This window comes from Pipistrellus hanaki (assembly GCF_964339955.1).
Source record: "Pipistrellus hanaki genome assembly, chromosome: 1".
Classification (NCBI taxonomy): domain Eukaryota; kingdom Metazoa; phylum Chordata; class Mammalia; order Chiroptera; family Vespertilionidae; genus Pipistrellus; species Pipistrellus hanaki.
Genome location: NC_140503.1, coordinates 5,710,524 through 5,729,702, shown reverse-complemented (window position 1 = coordinate 5,729,702; position 19,179 = coordinate 5,710,524). Strand labels below are relative to the sequence as shown.

General features: G+C 52.6%; 1 protein-coding gene across 2 annotated transcripts in view; it reads right to left on the bottom strand.

Moving 5' to 3' along the window:
* EML1 (EMAP like 1) overlaps nucleotides 1–19,179 on the bottom strand; it is a 137,316-nt gene that overhangs the window by 96,844 nt on the left and 21,293 nt on the right. The window contains exon 1 of one of the 2 annotated variants that reach the window (XM_084887450.1): nucleotides 3,968–4,049. The exons of the other annotated variant lie outside the window; for it this stretch is intronic. Within the exon in view, the coding sequence (XP_084743576.1) occupies nucleotides 3,968–4,034 (67 nt within the window). The 5' untranslated portion in view covers nucleotides 4,035–4,049. Of the gene's footprint in view, nucleotides 1–3,967; nucleotides 4,050–19,179 lie in introns of those variants that run through there. 2 annotated transcript variants of the gene reach the window in all.

The window sequence follows — 19,179 nt, the reverse complement described above, 5'->3', positions numbered from 1 at the left end:
GTGGCTGACCCGTCCAACGGGGTGTTATTTGGCCAGAAGAAGGAATGAAGTACTCACGTCAAGAGGCTACAGCTTGGATGAACCTTAAAACAAGATGCTCTGTCAAAGAAGCCAGACACAAAAGGCCGATGATTGCAAGGTTCCATTTATATTAAACACCCAGGATCCAAATCAGAGTCAGAAAGTAGATTTGTGGTCATCAGAGCCTAAGGTGATGGGGGAATGGGAGTAACTGCTCCTAGGTCCTGGGGTTTCTATAACCTGGAGTGACAAAAAATGTCCGAGAATTAGAAATGTTGATGCAAGCCGAAACCGGTTTGGCTCAGTGGTAGAGTGTCGGTCTGCGGACTAAAAGGTCCCAGGTTCGATTCCGGTCAGGGGCATGTACCTTGGTTGCGGGCACATCCCCGGTAGGGGGTGTGCAAGAGGCAGCTGGTTGATGTTTCTCTCTCATCAATGTTTCTAGCTCTCTCTCTCTCTCCCTTCCTCTCTGTAAAAAATCAATAAAATATATATTAAAAAAAAGAAAAAAAGAAATGTTAATGCGTGCACGATATATATATATACTTCATTTATACTTCAAAGGGGTGAAGTTTTATGGTATGTGACTATCTCAACAACTAGAGGCCCGGTGCAAGAAATTCGTGCATGGGTAAGGTCCCTAGGCCTGGCTGGTGATCAGGGCCAATCTGTGGGCCCCTGCTGGCACCCTCCTTGGCTGATCTGATGCCACCTGCTCGCTGGCCCCATCCCTCACTGCGGGTCGCTTCCCTCTGCAGGGCGACAGGCAGGACAATTGGGGGGCCTCCACTGGCAACTGCCTTGGCTGTCCTGGGGCCTGAGGGCAACTCCTGAGTTGAGCATCTGCCCCCTGGTGGTCAGTGCACATCATAGCAACCGGTTGTTCCACTGGTTATTCCCCAGTTTGGTGAATTTGCATATTAGGCTTTTATTATATAGGATAGATGCTGTTATTAAAACAAACCAAGTCACACTGGTAGCCAAGCCTTAGGATTTGTGTGGTCTTATAGACTGACACACCCCCTTGAGCCTCCGTTTCCTCGTATGTGAAAAAGGATGGTGAGACTGCCTCCCTCGAAGGAAGGCCCTGAGGAACGTGTGGAGGAAAGGGTGATACTTTCTGAGGCGTAAACTGGCTGGCAAATGACAGCTTTTTCCACTTTTCAACCGCTGGCAGTTTTCTTGGAGCAATAAAGGAAGTTTGTGATTTCCAGCTCACTCGATAAAGTTCTAAATGCAAAAGAAAAAAGCCGCACAGACTTTCTGCTTCTGTGAGAAAGCTAGTATCTAAACGCTGAGAATGGCTAGGGGAGAGGAGGAACTGCCAGGCTTTACGTGGGGCATCGATGACAAAGGAAATAGGAGAAACAGCAAGGAAAAGAGCACAGGGCGAAGACAGAAATGTCATTCATTGGACAAAATTTCCTCCTGCTCCCGTCTCATTTAGATCCGATCTTCTATCTTGAGCATGCCCAGCGTGGTCCTCATCCAAACGGTAAGCATGGGTTGTACTGTCTTACGCTAATAAGTAACTGTGACTTTTTAGTTCATGTCACTACCAAAAGCATGGAGCTGTACTCGACATATGAAAATTCATGAGTTCATACAGTATTCTGTGTAGTCCTGCCATTGTAATGTAAATCTATAATTTAAAAAAAGTGTTTCAATGCAGCTGATTAAAAAAAATCCAAATGTTCCCTTTAGTTCTTGGTGAAATGGTGTTTCTGCGATCCAATGTTTTAATTGAATCACCATAGTAATTAACTGAATTGTATTTATTTACATTTTCACTTAACGGGAGCCTCTTAAAATGAATAATCTCACATCCAAACATCTGTTGCTTAAGACATCAGCAGTGAGCATTCATTTCTGCCCCACAGACGACTCTGGCTTTAAGCTGGATTCAGAAGGTAACCCAAAAATAACAGGAGCTATGAACTTTTTGAGAAAAGTAATTCAACGGTCATGAGCTACTCCACTGTTTTTGAAGTGATCTTATTGTTTGCCTCTGGTTGTGGTGCTTTTTCTTTAAACGGACACACACAATAGTGTAAGAGTTGATTTTTACTTTCTCTTAGACAGAATTACCAGTAAAATATCTTACCAATATCTCTAAACTAGCAAATAACATGAAAGGGCAGAAAATAAAAAAAACTCATGAATATGTATGTTCAGGTCAACCCTATGACCGAACTGCTGTTTAGGAACAATATGGCCAGGCCTCCCTATCAGCTGCTCCAATAAAAACACCGAGGCTCACTCCATAACCTAAATCAAACTGTCAACATATATGACCACACAGTAATTTTTTAAAAGCCTCCATGCCTGGACTGCCGAGTCTCAGAGGGAAGGTGGGGGAGGGTGGGTAGGTGGGTGGGAAATTGTAAAAAAAAAAAAAACCAAAAAACTAGCAAACTCCAAAACCTCTATGCCTGGAAATGACTTAACATAATTTTTCAGCCACATGCCTTGCACAACTAACACCGAGGGAATTCTACCATAAACACATAGGAGGGGGTACTACCGTTTACATTAAAAACAAACAAACCAGTAATTCAAATATGATTGATTATAAGTCAATTAAGAAAAGTATTCAAAATCTATTGGAGAATAACACCATTCCCACGAGTAAACTATAGGGGGGATTCCAGCCGCTGGCTGAGAACCCAGTACCCTCCCTCTGCCTTCCCACCTTCCGAGGATCAACACACACCGGGGTTCTGCTCTGGGAAACGGGCGTCCAATGGGAAGGGAGCCAACACGGTCCTTCCCCGTAGGGGGGTGGGCGGTACTAAATTAGGGAAGGCCCCGTGGGATTAATAGGAAAGTTATAAGCTGCCAACACCGCTTCCATGAAAAGATGATACTTCACCAGAGATGAAAATGCCATTAGAGAGGATGGATCAGCACCCTCGCTAATATTTATTGCTACAGCTAATCCCTCCTCTTGCAAACAGGTGTTAAATGGCTCGAAAAATTCCCCTAAATCACAGTTGCAAAATAAATAGCTTGAGTTGTCAAAGTACCTAGAATTCCAAAAGATTCCAAATGCACTCCAGACAAATCCTTAAAACACAAACACACACACACACACACACACACAACTATAACACAACACAACAATACACACTTTTTTTTCCCTTTACAAACTTTTGGGGCTCTCTTTTTTTTTTCTTTTACAATCACTTGGATTGATAAAGCAATCAACCCAAGATATGCATAAAAAAATCATGCCGTTTGTGCATGAACTTCCACCCGTCGCGTTCTGATAAAATAGGTGGTGTGCTGTGGGAACCTTTCTCAACCTTACTAGGGAGAGTAAACATTTTAAAGATGCCATATTGGTAGCTACGAATGTTTACTTCCTGTAAAAAAAAAAAAAAAAAAAAAAAAAAGACATTTTTTAAATCTATCACCGTGTGAGCAAAACAAGTGGAAATACTTTGAAGGCTGGTCTGCTCTGCCTGCCCCTTTGGATGGCATCGGGCTGGGATGATTTCATCCCAGTGGAGCTGGGTGGATCCTGAGGGTCCGCCCGCCACAGACGTGCGTGCATCCCCGCGGCCGCGTCCTGCTATTCATTGATCCGCTGGCCGAGGGCTTGGCCCGGACCTTTCCCACCAGATGTGAGCGGGAAGCGGAGCGCAGCCGGCCCCGGAGCCCCGGGCGGCCGGGCCTCCCCGCGCGCGGGGCGGGGGCGCTGGTGCGGGAGGCGCCGGCCGGCCGGTCCCGCGCGCTGGCCGGAGCCGGAGCCGGAGCCGGAGCCGGGCGGCGGCGGGCAGGGCGCGGGGGCGCCGGGAGGCCCGGCCCGCGGCCCAGCACAATGCGCCCGGCGGCGGCGGGAACCGCGCGCCCTGCCCGCCGCAACTTTGCGCGGCCTCCGCCCGCCGCCGGCCTCCCCCGCGCCCGCCCGGCCCCGCGGCCCCCGCCCGCCGCCGCCGCTCACCGTTGCAGAACTGGAGCAGCGAGGACGTGTCGTACAGGCTGCTGTAGCTCGAGAAGCCGTCCTCCATGCTGAGGCCGCCGGGCAGCGCCCGTCCCCGGCCCGGCCGCGCCGCCGCCGCCAAAGCCGCTCGCCCCACACGGAGCCGCCCGAGCCGCGGCCGGCGCTGCGCTGGGCGGCCCTGCTGTGGCGGCCGCTGCCGGTTACCACGGCAACCCCGCGCCCGCCGCCGCCGCCGCGCACGCAGCGCGGGTATGGCCGCCAGGGGGCGCCCGCGGCGGGGACGTGGCCGGGCGGGGCCGGGGGCGGAGCCGGGGTCGGGGTCGGGCGGGGTCGGTGCCCGGAGAGGAGGGAGGGCGGGATGCTGCGGGGGCCCCGCGGCCAGGCCCGCCTCCTCCCGGAGGCCTGAGCGCGGGGGACTGGGGACAAAGGCGAGCGGGGAGGGCGGCGGCGGCGGCGCGGGAGGGGCTGGACCCCTCCCGCGGACCCTGCGCGCCCCTCGGGCCGGGCAGCCCCTCCTGTGGACGCCGGAGCCCGCGCTCCCCGGAGGCGCCGTCCTGGGCCCGTGGCAGCCGCAGGACCAAACATGGACAACTGGCGATCCCCGTCCGGCAGCCTTTCCACCCCGAGCGGCGCCGCTGCGGGCCGCGCCCTGCGAGGCGGGCCCCGGGGTCCCCACGGTCCTCCGGGCAGCAGGGCCGCCTCCAGGGAGCCTGAGCGCCCGGCTCCTCACTCCGGGGAAGCTTCGCTCACCAGGGGCCAAGGATTCGGCTTCCCACATTGAACAGCAGAAAGTCTGGGCCTTTACAGGAGTGAAAGCATCTGCTCTGTGCGCTCCCCCTCCGTCAGCCCCCGCGTGCAGACTTGCTACATGACACACTAGTTAACTTGTTACGGGACCCAAGGAAACCGGGATAGAATCTATCTCAGAAGGAGAAACACACACGCACGCGCGCACACACACACACACACACACACACGCGCGCGCGCGCGCGCGCTTGTAACTTTTCCAGTCCACCCATGCACAGGCGACCCTATGAGTTTCATTGCCCATGGCCTGGAGTCAAGGCGCTGGCAACAAGGAATCCAAGGAGTCCGAGGATTGGACCATCTACTGGCTGCACAGCCAAATCCCAGTGGCTTCGAGTTGTAGGTTGGACACAGGTGAAATGGAGATGGAGTAAAAAGTTCCTTTAAAAAAAAAAAAAAAAAAAAAAAAATATATATATATATATATATATATATATATATATATATATATATATATATATATATATAATTGATTTTTTACAGAGAGGAAGAGAGAGGGATATAGTTAGAAACATCGATGAGAGAGAATCATTGATCAGCTGCCTGTTGCACAACCCCTACTGGGAATGTGCCCACAATCAAGGTTACATGCCCTTGACTGGAATTGAACCTGGGACCTTTCGGTCCACAGGCCGACGCTCTACCCACTGAGCCAAACCGGTTTCGGCTAAAAAGGTCCTTTTAGGAAAACCTGTGCTCTTCCTGGTGGTTCCGAGATGGAGGGAGGCTGTGTTCCCAGCAGAAGGCAGGGTGAGGCCCGGGGCTCTGTGGCGTGTGTGGCGTATTTCGCTCCTGGGGCTGTCTGCCATTGGAGGCCGCAGGCAGAGGGCATGTTGGGAGTCCTTGTCAGAGAGACCAAGCTCAGAAGACAAGAGGGATTACGAAGGAGGAAGAAAGGTACATGTAGGAGGCTGAGGGCTACAGGTGCCATTGGCTTGACTGCAGCCTGGTGTTTGAAGGTCAATGTTAGTGATGGCGAAGGAAGGGAGCAGGGCCTGCTAATGGCCACGGGCTGATCGGACATGGCTGGCCAGCTTGTCTGGCGGACCATGGGAAATCAGAGTGGACAGCGAGGTGGGGTCAGGTGGGAGACCCGGCCGCGGGTGGAGGGAGGCTGGCGGTCTGCAGCAGAGCACTGTTGGGAGGATGAGTGTGAGTGTGAGCTGGATTGCAGTGGGGCACTGAGGCACGGACAGCCAGGGAGGCTGAGGGCCGAGCCAGAGCCCACACAGCTGGAGAGTCAGAAAGGCAGAGAGGGGACAGCAGCCTCCCATTAGAAATGCCCTGTGGCTACTGGAGGGGGAAGTCCAGCTCCCCAGGGAAAGAGTTGGGACTTGGGAGCTGTTGGCAAAGAGGTGGGAGTGAGCTGCCTGAGGGGGGGACAGAAGGAGGGTCGGCAGGAGCTGGGCAGAGCCTTGGAAAGGGAAGAGGGAGGCGGACTCCGAAGGCACAGTCAGGGGGGCACGGGAATCAGTCACGGGCGCAACCCAGTAAGCTCAGAGCACAGAAAGCTGCAAAAAGGCGGGCCTTTGCCCTAGCTTAGTTGGCAAACTCATTAGTCCACAGAGCCAAATATCAACAGCACAACGATTGAAATTTCTTTTGAGAGCCGAAATCCGACTTCTGCGCATGGGCCACGAAGTTGCAATCGCACTGTACGTGCACGCCCGCACGTGGTATTTTGTGGAAGAGCCACACTCCAGGGGCCAAAGAGCCCCATGTGGCTCATGAGCTGCAGTTTGCCGACCACTGCACCTAGCCAGTTTGGCTCCGTGGACAGAGCGTTGGCCTAGAGTACTGGACAACTATGTTTTCCTCACAATAGTAAAAGTGTACTCTAAACACACACACACACACCAGCAAGATTTAGTATAATTATGAGGTTATGCATGTCAAATCAATTAGGTATAATCTACACAGCATTTTAAAAAAATCTATGGAGAAAGTTCAAGAAAAATCCCTGAAAATTTAGTTAATGAGATTTTTGTGCCCAAACAGTTTTTAAAGTATGTTTTTTATTTATCTCAGAGAGACAAGAAGAGAGGGAGAGAGAGAGAGAAAAACATCATTGATTAGAGAGAATCATTGATCAGCTGCCTCCTGCACGCCCCACACTGGGATCAAGCCCACAACCCAGGCATATGCCCTGACCAGGAATAGAACCATGACCTCCTGGTTCATAGGTTGATGTTCAACCACTGAGCCACCCTGGCCAGGCTTGTCCAAACATTTTAACAGACCGTTATTCTACATCATTTTGAGGCAGAGAACGCTGTCACTGTGACAAGGAGCGTGAGCTCCCCGGGACAATATGACCACAGTGTTCCCTGCACCACATGCGCCCTGTGCAACCGGCGCGAAAGAGAGAGGGAAATGGGGCCCCGTCGCCGCTATTCACCGAGAAGGAATACAATTGCCCAGAAACGTGGTCGATCGTCTATTGTTTAACTCAACATTCTTCCAGACTTAGTTGCCCGGTGACCGCGGGGCTGGCATACACTCCCGGCAGGTGGCTGTGAAGTCGATTTAAACAGTCGCATCAGCACTTTGAATAAGGAGACAGAAAACTCCACTCCGGGTATCTCCCCGAAGGAAGTGAAGCAGGGCCTCGGAGATATCCTGTGCCCCCGTGTTCATGGCAGGCAGCACCAGTCAGGATAGCCAACACGTGGGACCATCCCGAGTGCCCACGGATGGAGAAATGGGTAAGCAGGAGGCGCTGCGGCTGCATGATGGGGCACTCGTCCTCTTACAAAGGAAGGAAATGGGCACTCTACTCTGTGGATGGGCCCGAGGACACTGTGCCGAATGGAATAAGCTGCCCCAGAGTGACAGGTCCCATACGATTCCACTTTTGGGAGATCCCTGGAGCAGACAAACCCATAGAGACAGAGAGCAGGGAGGTGCCTGCCAGAGGCTGGGGGAGGGAGGGCTCCTGGGGACAAGTTTTCTTTGGGATGTCGGAAAAGTCCTGGTGATAATGGTAGGGATGGTGGCACTACAAAGGTAAATGTACTCGGTGCCACCGAACCACACACTTACAAATGGTGAAAGCCCAGCTGGCGTGGCTCAGTGGTTGAACGTCGATCTATGAACCAGGAGGTCACAGTTCGATTCCTGGACCAGGGCACATGCCCGGGTTGCAGGCTGGATCCCCAGTGTGGGGCGTGCAGGAGGCAGCTGATCAATGATTCTCTCTCATCATGGATGTTTCTATTGCTCTGTTCCTCTCCCTTCCTCTCTGAAATCAATAAAATGACATTAAAAAAAAGAGTTAAAATAGCAAGCGTTATGCTATCTATAGTTTACAGAGAGAGAGAGAGAGAGAGAGAGAGAGAGAGAGAGAGAGAGGGAGAGAGAGGAGAGGTCACAGGAAATGTCAGAGTGCATGGAGCAGAGTAAGAACAAGGATTTTGCTCAAAGGATTGCACTGAGCTGTGATGTCGTCTGGGAAAACATTCAGGCGTAGACAGTCATACAGGTACAGGGGTCCTTACAAATTGGAGTGAGTGCTATGAAACCACAGAGAAGGGTTCAGGTGAGTGGGGAGCGTCTGGATTGGGCTGAGCAGGGGCAGGGGAACGGGTGGTGGGGGACAAAGAGCAGAAGCCACAGGCAGCGCCGGCTTATCGGAGGGACCCAGGAGAAGACAGGCTACGGAGCAAGTGGCCTGTTCCCGAGGGGGCTCTGAGTTGACTTGCCCTTCCGTTAATATTAGGGGTTACATTGTGTGCTCCCTGCCCAGTCCCACCACCACACACATTCATACATGGAAGCACTAGCCCCTGGTCCTTTGAAATGATTTGGAAATGGGGTTTTTACGCAGGTGATCTGGTTAAAATGAGATTCCTATGGTGGGCACTAATCCAACATAGCTGGTGTAATACAGGAGGAGTTAGGACACACACAGGGATGGCCTGTGAAGGCCCCGGGAGAGGCCACCACCCAAGGAGCGAGGCCTGGGCTAGATCTTTCCCTCAGAAGGCGGCCTCCCACCCTGAGGCGGCGTGCCCAGCCTCCAGCTCTGTGGGGCGAGGCGTTTCCGAGCTGAAGGCTCCCCGTTCGCGGTCCGTGTGACAGCAGCCCTCGCAGACAAATGCAGCCAGTCTGGCTCCGTCACAGCGTCAGGACACCCCTCGTTACCGACGGTAAAAGATACCGTCTGCTTTCTTGCGATAAGATCGTCCCTCTATAAAGGTGATCACAGACTCCCAGCATCAGCAGAGAACGTGACGTCCCATCATCTGTGTGGACTTGGTGGCCTCTGAGGTCGTGAGCGATGCTGCCTGCTGCACCCCCACACCTGCTGGCACTTCACCGTACCCCTGTGTCAGCCTGTGCCAGCCCACCTTGCCTGGTAGGAACTGGTGTGTGTGCCTGTCTTCCAGGAGATTAACGGTCTTAGGCTCTAGCAGGGGTCTTCAAACTACGGCCCGCGGGCCACATGCAGCCCCCAGGGTAGTCTGATCCTGCCCGCCAGGTTTTTTGGGCAGTGAGTGCAGCCGAGGTGTTACAGTAGGAATTAGTAGTTCATATAGTCCGGCCCTCCAGCTCTCTGAGGGACCGTGATCTGGCCCCCACTTTAAAAAGTTTGAGGACCCCTGCAGCAGCGACCCGCAGAACCACTAGCAGGGTTGCCTAAGACAATTGGAAAACACAGATATTTACATCATTAACCGTCGCAAAATCACAGTGATGAAGCAGCAATGAAAATAATCTTATGGTTGGGGTTCCCCACAACATGAGGAGCTGTATTGAAGGGTCGAGGCGTTAGGAAGATTGAGAACCACTGCTCTAGACAGTTGCCCATCACACACAACAGGCTTTCCACTGCCTAGAAAGCGCCTGCCTCCTCCAGGTAAAGTCCTCCATCTCCTCCCTATCCACCATGGGACAGTTTCTAGACCTCCCCCCTCCCCCCCTCCACACACACACCCCACTCCGCCTTCGTCTGCAGAGATGCCCACCCCACTCCGTGGCCCTCTTTTCTCCTGATCCTGGCACCCAGGACTGGAAACAACAACCTTGGAGGACTGACCCCGGCACCATTTCCCTTTAATGACCTGGATATTACGTTTCTTTTCATGCAATCCAAGTTTGTATCGGCATCTTTTGAACAGCCAGGATGTACACACCGTCGGTTCCTTTGAAACTTCCCATCAATTACACACTGATCAGTCTTTGCAAATGAACCGCGGTTGGGTCTTTTCCATCCTGTGCTGAGCTAATTGATTTAAAAATTTTTTTTTTTTTTTTTTTTTTTTTTTACATCTAAAGACCAGATTAGCTTTATCCCCGTTAAATGTCATTTTGTTGGTTTCAGTCCATCCCGTTGGCCAATCAAAATCTTGTAAACTCTTAAATCTGGCGTCTAACACATCAGCCTTTGACAGCAGCCAACGTGCCGCAGCCAACCCTTCAATATCTCCTTCACGTCACAACCGACACGCAGTTAACAGAGCAGGATCGGGGAGCTCAGTGCGCGACCTCAGGACCGCCCCTCCCCTCGCAACTCCACCGATCTGTCAATACGACGACATCAGCCCACCGGTGTGTCCGCCCAGCCTCTCTCCCTCTCTCATCCTCGGGTTTGGGAAGCAGTTTCGCCGGCGCTTTGTGAGCGCCGGGGGAAGAGGGAACTGGCTGCTTTGGCTCCCGGAAACCAGCTCTCCTTCCAAGCCATACGTACACACATTTGTGTTCAGGACCCATATTAGCATCAAACGCATCGTCTATAGTTTCCAGAACCAACTCTGCCTGCTTTTTGGAAATGATGACACGTTTCCCTTCCCAGTTTTCTGCGACTCCCGGCTGGCAAAGCCCCAGATGGTGAGCCGAGGCCCTGAGAATGGTTCGCAGGAACTCAGCAGCCCCCCGCCCCCCTCGCTGTCGTGGGCTTGTGGCAACGTCTCATAAAGGCCGTTACTTCAGCTCTTCCCGATTTTAACATTATTCTCCTTATTGGAGACAAAGAACCCAGCCATGTCCGAAATATGCAGACAGGCGCTCAGAGTCCTTCATGACCCTCGTTCCTCAGCTTTCCCCCCCCTCCACCCACCCATCAATCCACTGTTCATTCCCTGAACACCCTAAGCTGCCTGCCCCTGGGGCTTTGCCTCTGTGATTCCCCCAGGAAACGCCCTTCCGCTCAGTCTGCGCCTGGCTCAGACGCCGCCTCACTGACCTGCCAGAGCCGCTGCCCCCTCGGATGCTAATGGCAGCAGCGCCTGGTGCCTGTGCGGACCAGCCTGCCTGTGAAGCCCTGTGCCCACCGGACTGCTGGTCCCATGGGGGCAGAGCTGTGCTCTCCGACGCCTGTGCGTCCATCCTGCCACGCAGCCGGCGTGGAGGCTTCCGAGGGTTTCCCTGGCCTCGGCCCTGGCTGGAGCCTCAGCCTCAGCTCACCTCGCAAAGGCGAGGCGTTCCCAGCCTGAGGCACCGGCCCCCGCCCAGCTGGGCACCGCCGGCCCTGGAGGGGCTGGTGTGTGAGAGGCGCCAGACGGGACGCGCGGTGATGAGCACAGTCCCGGGGGGGCTGGCCCGCCGAGTCACCCCATCACGGAGTGTCCTCGCTGTAGGGTGTGGACGTCAGAGCCTTCCCAGGTGGCCTGCTCGGGTCCCAAGGGCTCTGAGAGCGCCCGAACCGCTAAGAAACCAGGGGCTTTGCCCTCGTAGGCTATTCACTCCGACGGGTCCTGAATGGTTTGTCTCCATCGAAAGGACTGGCATCTCTGGAAGTGTCTGAAGCAAAACGTTAAAAGCAGCATTCGGTTGGTTTTCTCTTGTAAAAATGGACGCTTTAGCCAAAACCGGTTTGGCTCAGTGGATAGAGCTCCCGGGTTTGATTTCGGTTGGGGGCACATCTCCAGTGAGGGGTGTGCAAGAGGCAGCTGATCGATGTTTCTCTCTCATCGATGTTTCTGACTCTCTATCCCCCTCTCTTCCTCTCTGTAGAAAAATCAATAATATATATCTTTTTTAAAAGTTTTAATAAAAATAGAGATGGACGCTTTAGTTGCCTTGGGGTCACACGGTCACGTGGTTGCTCCTGAGACGGCAGACAGAAGGCCCATCCCAGGCTCTCCATGGAACCTCACTTTCAGGGAGTTTTTGTTCATTTGCTCCATCGTGTTGCCTGTGAGGTTTCCTGGCTGTTCTTGGCTCACCAGCCAGCGACCACAGAGCAAATACGCTAATATTAGGTCTACTGCTCATGCCTGTGCCGGGCAGCTGGGTGCACGCTGGCGTCCGGGGCCCTGGCCAGCCAACCCCCCTGACCCCGGAGTATTCTGGTTTGGATGACAAACCCTGTGGTCATCCTAGCGGAGACGAAAAGACTAAAACATTGAAACAGGTGCATGCAGGTGTGTTTAAAAAGCCATCCTACACTGCCTCAGAGCATCCATGTTGTAAGAAAGAGACCGAAGTTGCTGGAAATGTGGGTCAAGTAGAAGCCCTGCTTCTGAGGTGTGCCCGTGATGGAGGTAGTGGGAAGGCAAACCTCAGAAGCAGTCCAGATACACACAACTCCTCTGGAATTAACCAAGTATCCAGGAACCCTTGCTCAAACTTGGGCCGGTGGAGTCCAGACTCCAGTTCTCCCACTGTTTAAGGCACTGGTCGGCAAACTCATTAGTCCACAGAGCCAAATATCAACAGTACAACGATTGAAATTTCTTCTGAGAGCCCAATTTTCTAAACTTAAACTTCTTCTAATGCCACTTCTTCAAAATAGACTCGCCCAGGCTGTGATGTTTTGTGGAAGAGCCACACTCAAGGGGCCAGAGAGCCGCATGTGGCTCTCGAGCCGCGGTTTGCCGACCACTGGTTTAAGGCAAGGATTTAGGGTCTTCTGATCAGAGGTCAGTGGTGAGATGTTCTCCCACTTCCCAGACATGGCTCCTTCACAGTGTTCACACACACCAAGTGCCCACTGCATGCTGGGAAGAGGGGGCACAGCGGGAATAAAGTACCACCAAAACCCACAGGAGGGCCGTGGCACACAGGAGCTCACTGGGGGAGCGTGGCAGTCACCATCCAAGCATCCGCTCCAGTCCAGTCTCTCTCCCTGTCTCTGTACCGTGAGGACGCAGCGGGAAGGTGGCTGTCTGCAAACGAGGAAGAGAGCCCGCGCCAGGAGCCACCCTGCTGCCATCCAGCCTGGAGAACTGTGAGAAATAAAGTTCTGGTGGTCCAGCCCCCCATCGGTGACATTCTGTGATGGCCCCTGAGGTCACTCATAGAGAGGCAGGCCGACCCTCCCCCGTCTCCTTTCTCTCCCTGCAAAAGATTGGAGATTCAGTCTCTGAAACAGGCGAATGAAGGGGTTCTCTGCACAGAGCGGTGCCAGGGGCCATCCTGAGCCAGGACAATGGGCAGCCTATTCAGACAAAGCGTGAGGGTCTTCTGATCAGAGGTCAGAGAACGGCGACACCTCCCCCTGCCCCTTCCCACCGCAGCTCCCGGAATCCTGGCTGCCGGTGTCTGCTCTGCAGACGAGACTGTGAGGACCCTTTTTAAGGGAATAGGACAGACTCTTGGGGAAAAGCCTGGAGGGTGGAAGGTCAGGAATCACACGGAAGTCCTCATGTGACAAATCTCATCTGTGGACTCACAGCTTCTAGGAAAGCTCCTCTTCTCTACAACGTGAGGGAAGAGCCAAGGATCTCTGAACACTGGGGGAGTATAAAAGGAGGAAAGGGAGGAGGACTGTGAGCTAACGGAGAACGGAGGAACTAAGACTATCATTGACATCCTCAAAGGTCAAAGTCACTGCAGCCACGAAACAGGAATGAGATGCTAAAATTAGATGATAAAAGGGAGTTTTTTGAAATGAAAACTATGACAGTACAAATAAAACCTCCACGGAAGACTCAGAGCTAAGGAAATTCCCCCAGAGGAATGGAACAAAAGGAGAGAGCAGTATAGAATAGAGGGAAAAAAAATTTAAATAATCATCTTGGGAAGTTCAATGTCTGAATAATAGGAGTTCCAGAAAGCAAGAAGGAAGTGAACAGAAGGAGGCAAGACATCCAATAAATCATCCAAGAAAACTTCCCAGGACAAAGGGACATGAATTTCTAGATTGAAAGGGCCTACTAAGTGCTTAGCACAATTCGGAAAGAAAGTAACATTTCCATCCCCATTATATTTTAGAACACTGTAGAGAAGGGGAACATTCAAAAATTGTCCAAAGAGAAAGAACAGGTCTAAGATAAAGATTAAGACTTAGAATGGCATTGGGTTTCTGAACAGCAATGAGAGGAGCTAGGAGATCATAAAAAATGCAAAAAGTTAAGTTTTTGAGGGAAACCAATTTTCAACCAATAATATCACAGGCCCAGACAAACCGAGAATTCAGGTGTGAGAGCAGAAAGGTATTCTCCATCATGGAAGGTCTCAAAAACATAGCTCTTTCTCAGGAAGCTACTGCAGAATGCGCTCCAGCAAAATGAGAGAGTTGCCAGAAAGAAAAAGACATGGGATCCCGGAAACGAGGAATCAAACCCTGGAAAGAGATGAAAAGAATCCCCAGGAACATGGGCCCAGAGATGCTGGTGCATGAATTCGTGCGTAGGTGGGGTCCGGCCAGCCTGGCCAGGGGGAGGGGACATGGGCGGTTGGCCGGCCTGCCTGCTGGTGGGACTCCTGGTCGAGGGGACCTTTTGCATATCAGCCTTTTATTATGTAGGATACACACTGAGTGGCCAGGTTATTATGCGTTCAGAGATCATCATCATCTGGCCACTCCGTGTATATCTTCACGGAGGTTAAAGATTGATGTGCCTTTTTACCTGTTTTGCCTAGGAGTTGGATTTCCCCTAAGAACTCAAAGTTCTGCATTTGCCAGTCAATTGAAGCCTTGGGACAATGAGGGGCTGACGCTTGTGATTTGAAGGGCTCTTAGGATCAATCTTTCATCGTGTTTTCCTTGGAAGAGGCTACACGTTAACTGCACCATGAAAACTTGCTGTGAGCCCTAACCGGTGTGGCTCAGTGGATAGAGCGTTGGTCTGCGAACTCAAGGGTCCCAGGTTAGATTCCGGTCAAGGGCATGTACCTTGGTTGCTGGCACATTCCCAGTAGGGGGTGTGCAGGAGGCAGCTGGTCAATGTTTCTCTCTCATCTGGGGTGTACTTTACTTAACAAGAGTTTGTTCCCCTTTGAAAGGCCCTATCTCATCCACGGGGATGGCAGTGAGGACTCGGAATGAAACGTTTCTAACTCTCTATCCCTTCCCCTTCCTCTCTGTAAAAATCAACAAAATATATTTTAAAAAAGAAAATTTGCCAAAACCAATTTGGCTCAGTGGATAGAGCGTCGGCCTGCGGACTGAAAGGTCCCAGGTTCGATTCCAGTCAGGGGCATGCATGTACCTTGGTTGTGGGCACGTCCCCAGTCGGGGGGTGTGCAGGAGGCAGCTGATCGATGTTTCTCTCTCATCGATGTTTCTAACTCTCTGTCCCTCTCCCTTCCTCTCTGTAAAAGAGCTCTCTGTCCCTCTCCCTTCCTCTCAATAAAAATATATTTTATTAAAAAAAAAACTTGCTGTGAAAATGCTCTTTCTCCCACATGCTGCCTGGTGTGTGGGACTGTTTATACTGTTCTGGGTGAATCTACCTATCATTTCATTCCGAGTCCTCGCTGCCATCCCCGTCCTGTGGGCCACAGAGCAGGCTCCTCGGTTATCCCCATGGATTAGACAGGGCCTTTCAAATGAGAACAGAACTGCTGTTTAGGAAAGTACACCCCAGCCACCTGGTTCATCTCCGATGCCACTGACTCCAACGCCCCCTCCTCCGGGCCCCGCCTCGCTCTCCCTGCCTGGCGGCCCGCCCCTCCTCCGTCCAGGTGAATTCCAGGCCCTGCTTGTCCACCCGGCGGGCTCTGCGCTCCCCGACGACTGAGACTGGGCCCCTCAGTTGCTCTGCGATTAGAAGGCAGGTTTGACTTGGAGACAAATTCTTGTAACTTTTCAAGGAGGCTCTGCCTGTGTCTCGGGCACTGTGCCAGCAAGCTGCATTCCTCCTTCTAAAACAGCATTAGCATGTGAAGTGTGTGTCCGTGTAAAGAGAGGAGCAACTGCTTTCTTTCTTTTTTTTTTCTTCCTTTTTTTTTTTATTGATTTTACTTTGCATCCAGAAAAGCTCCTTCTGATCACTGGGCTAGTTTCCATTTTAAGCTAATTAGTAAATTGCATTTTTGGCTCTTTCGCTAACCAGGTTAAATTTAGCTCATCTTTTCCCTTCAAGTCAAGCTGTCAGCGGGATTTGCAAGTAAAATTTTTCTCTCTCCACTTTCTTTCCCATTCAGGGCACGCTGGCAACGCACCCCCTCTCCCAGCCCTTCCTCCCCGCAGCCTCTCCCCAACCTGGGCTGCCCCAGGCAGCTGCTAACAATTTGCAACAACCTAAAGGGCTGGAGCAGGGGCCTGGAGACCCCTGACGTGTGAGGCAGGAACCTTTTTCTTGCTGAACATGAGCAATCCTAGAGGAGGAGAAAAGGATGCCACTGAGGGAGGACTGGGGGTCGGGTGCCATTCCAGAAATACTGAGCACCACAGACAGTGTCTGAACACATTGGAATCTTTGGACCATCGCCACAGCCAAGCCCTGGGTGCACCAGCTGACTCTGGCCCTGCCAGGCCCCAAAGAAGCCTAAGAGCATCATGGTGAGGGGCCTGGGCCTATGTCAGTGGGTAGCATACCAGCCCCCCACCCACTGCACACTGCCTCTGTCATTCTGAGAGCCAGCCGAAACCCCCCTCCCCGCCCTAGAACCCTGTCCTCTCACCTCCAGTTCTTTGCTTGGGACTTGGCTTCACCCTCCCATCTGCCTCCCCTTGAGCTCTACAGAGGGCTCTCCCTGCTCAACTCCCCCCATGCAGGTCAGAGGCCCCGTGGCCCCGTACCCAGCCCTGCAGCATGCTAGCAGCATGCCTTACGGTGGGAGGGGAGAGCCATCCAGCATTCGGCAGAAGGAGGACACCAGGCCAGGTCCTCACTGGGCGAGCAGCCAGGCCGCCCCTCCTCCAAGGAGAGGTGGGAAGGCAGAGACCAGCCTTATGCCCGGAGTGCCTGCGTCTGACTTCTCTCGTGGCCATTAAGCTAGAAGGGCTGGTGACCGCCAGGCGGAAAGGGGCAGCACCAAGCAGGCACTACTGGGTCTCGGGCTCCAGCGCCCTGGGGAGTTGGGTGGGCCGTGAGGGGTGGGGAGCAGCACCCACCTCGCTGGCTGGATCCCTTCCCATCCACCTCTGCTCTCTGCCCCGAGACCCTGCGGGACTGGTGGTGGTAAGCAGGCAGAGGCCTCCTCCTGAGGGGACCGACTGCTGTTAGTGCGGTGAGCCCAGGGGCTGGGAGTCCAGGAGCAGAGCGGGGTCGGGGAACACCTGAGATTTCGGTGCATTACCTGTGGAGAAACTGGGAAGCATTCTTTCTCTCCCAGGTGTGTGCCCTTGGGCAGATGTCCACCCCTCTGTGGGCCTGACCCTGAGGGAGGTGCATTTCTGGGACCTCCCAGCGTCTTTCTAGCCCAGAGGCTCCCAACACCTGTGGGAGGAGGGGGCTAGGGGGGAGGGGCGGTGAGAAAAATGGGAACTGCGTCTGTCATGGCACAGAATGAATTTAGTTTCAGGACTTTGCCGAATTCTGAGATTGCCCACCTGGACATGTTCTTAGCATTGCCTTTATGAAATGGTGGCCAGAGGAGAGAGTCATCGTGTTTAAAATTCCTTATTTAGCCCTAGAAGGAGTGGGCAGCCTTCTGTGGCACCCAGGGGGTCAGGGACGTGCACCCGTGTGTGAGTGACGGTCAGCCGTGAGGCCGGGCCCCTGAAGGACTCTCAACTTGGGCTTTGGTCACTGTAGGCCCCGGAGGGGGGCGTGGGGGAGGGGGCACAGATGTGCACCCCATCTGTGGGGACAGCACTGCGACCACCCTGCTCCAGAACGTCAGGACCCGGAGCCTTCAGAGCCCTGGGGGAGGGAGGGGAAGCGCCTGCATTTATCTTTTCAATGAGCTTGTGGACAGAGCACCTGCTCCTGGCCAACCAGCCATTAGGGCGCCAAGGGTCAAACTGTGGGCCGTGCCCCACTCCTGGGTCACGGAATCAATTTAGTGAGAGACCGAGACGCGCATCTTAGAAACGAAATGCTGCGGAGCAGAGCAGAGAACATCTGGGTTTGTGGTGTGTCCGTATGCAGTAGGGTACGTATTCATTCATGAACCTTTTGCTTCCGATAGACATGTATTTGTTTTTGTTTCAAATATATTTGAAACAAAATATATATATTTTGAAACAATATTCAATACGTGTATAATGTGTAGATCCCTCTCTGTATGGAGAAGTAAATTCTTCACAAATCAACCCTCCAGCAGGCAACCACAAACTGCAGACAAAATGACAGAGACAACACCCTTTGGGCCCCAGAGAATAAACAAAAGCAGTGGGTTTTGGAGCAACATCAAAACCTGGGAGAATCAATCCTATTTGTGGTGGAGGCGCAAGGTGGTCCCTTCCAGGAGGAGGCCTGTGGTCCCTCTGGACGAGGAGAAGGGGCCTTGGACCACCAGGAGAGCTGGGGGCGGGGAGGAGCCGGGTAAAGGAGACAGCCAGGGAAGGGAACCCCACATTCTGTGCACCACAAGTGTCACAGAGTTTGGAGTCTGCGTCTAACAAGTGAGTTGCCCACTGAAGCAAACCACCAACACGCTTCAAAACTGTATCGCAGAATCCAGGTTCACAATGTTCAGGATACAATTCAAAATCCCTCTACACAGGAAGGTCCAGGAAAATGCAGCCCATTCTCAAGAGAAAGCCAGTCAACAGGTACCTCCCCTAAGATGGTCTAGATACTGAAATTATTGCATAAGAACGTTAGCCCGGCTCAGTGGTGGAGTGTCAACCCATGAACCCTAGACTAACTGTGACCGTGTGGTTGGAAGCCCTGAGGATTAGGCCATTGTGACATATTGTGTGCAAAGAGGTCCAGGGTGGTATATGACAGTGGTCGGCAAACTCATTAGTCAACAGAGCGGCAAACCGCGGCTCTCGGGCTGCATGTGGCTGGAGCCGCAGTTTGCCGACCACTGAACCAGGAGGTCACGATTCCATTTCCGGTCAGGGCACATGCACATCTCTCTTTCCCTCTCCCTTCCTCTCCCTGAAAAATCCATAAAAACGTGTTTTGTTTTTTTTACAAGAACTTTATAGCAGCTATTAAAACATTTAAAGAACTTTAAAGCAACTTTACTCAGTGAGGCAAAGAAAACTATGTCCATATAAAGAATAGGACCTCTCAGTCGATAAATGTAAAGTATAAAAATGAACTGATCAGCAGTACTCTTCATAATAACCAAAAAGTAGAAATGATCCAAACGTCCAGCAACCGATGAGTGAGTAA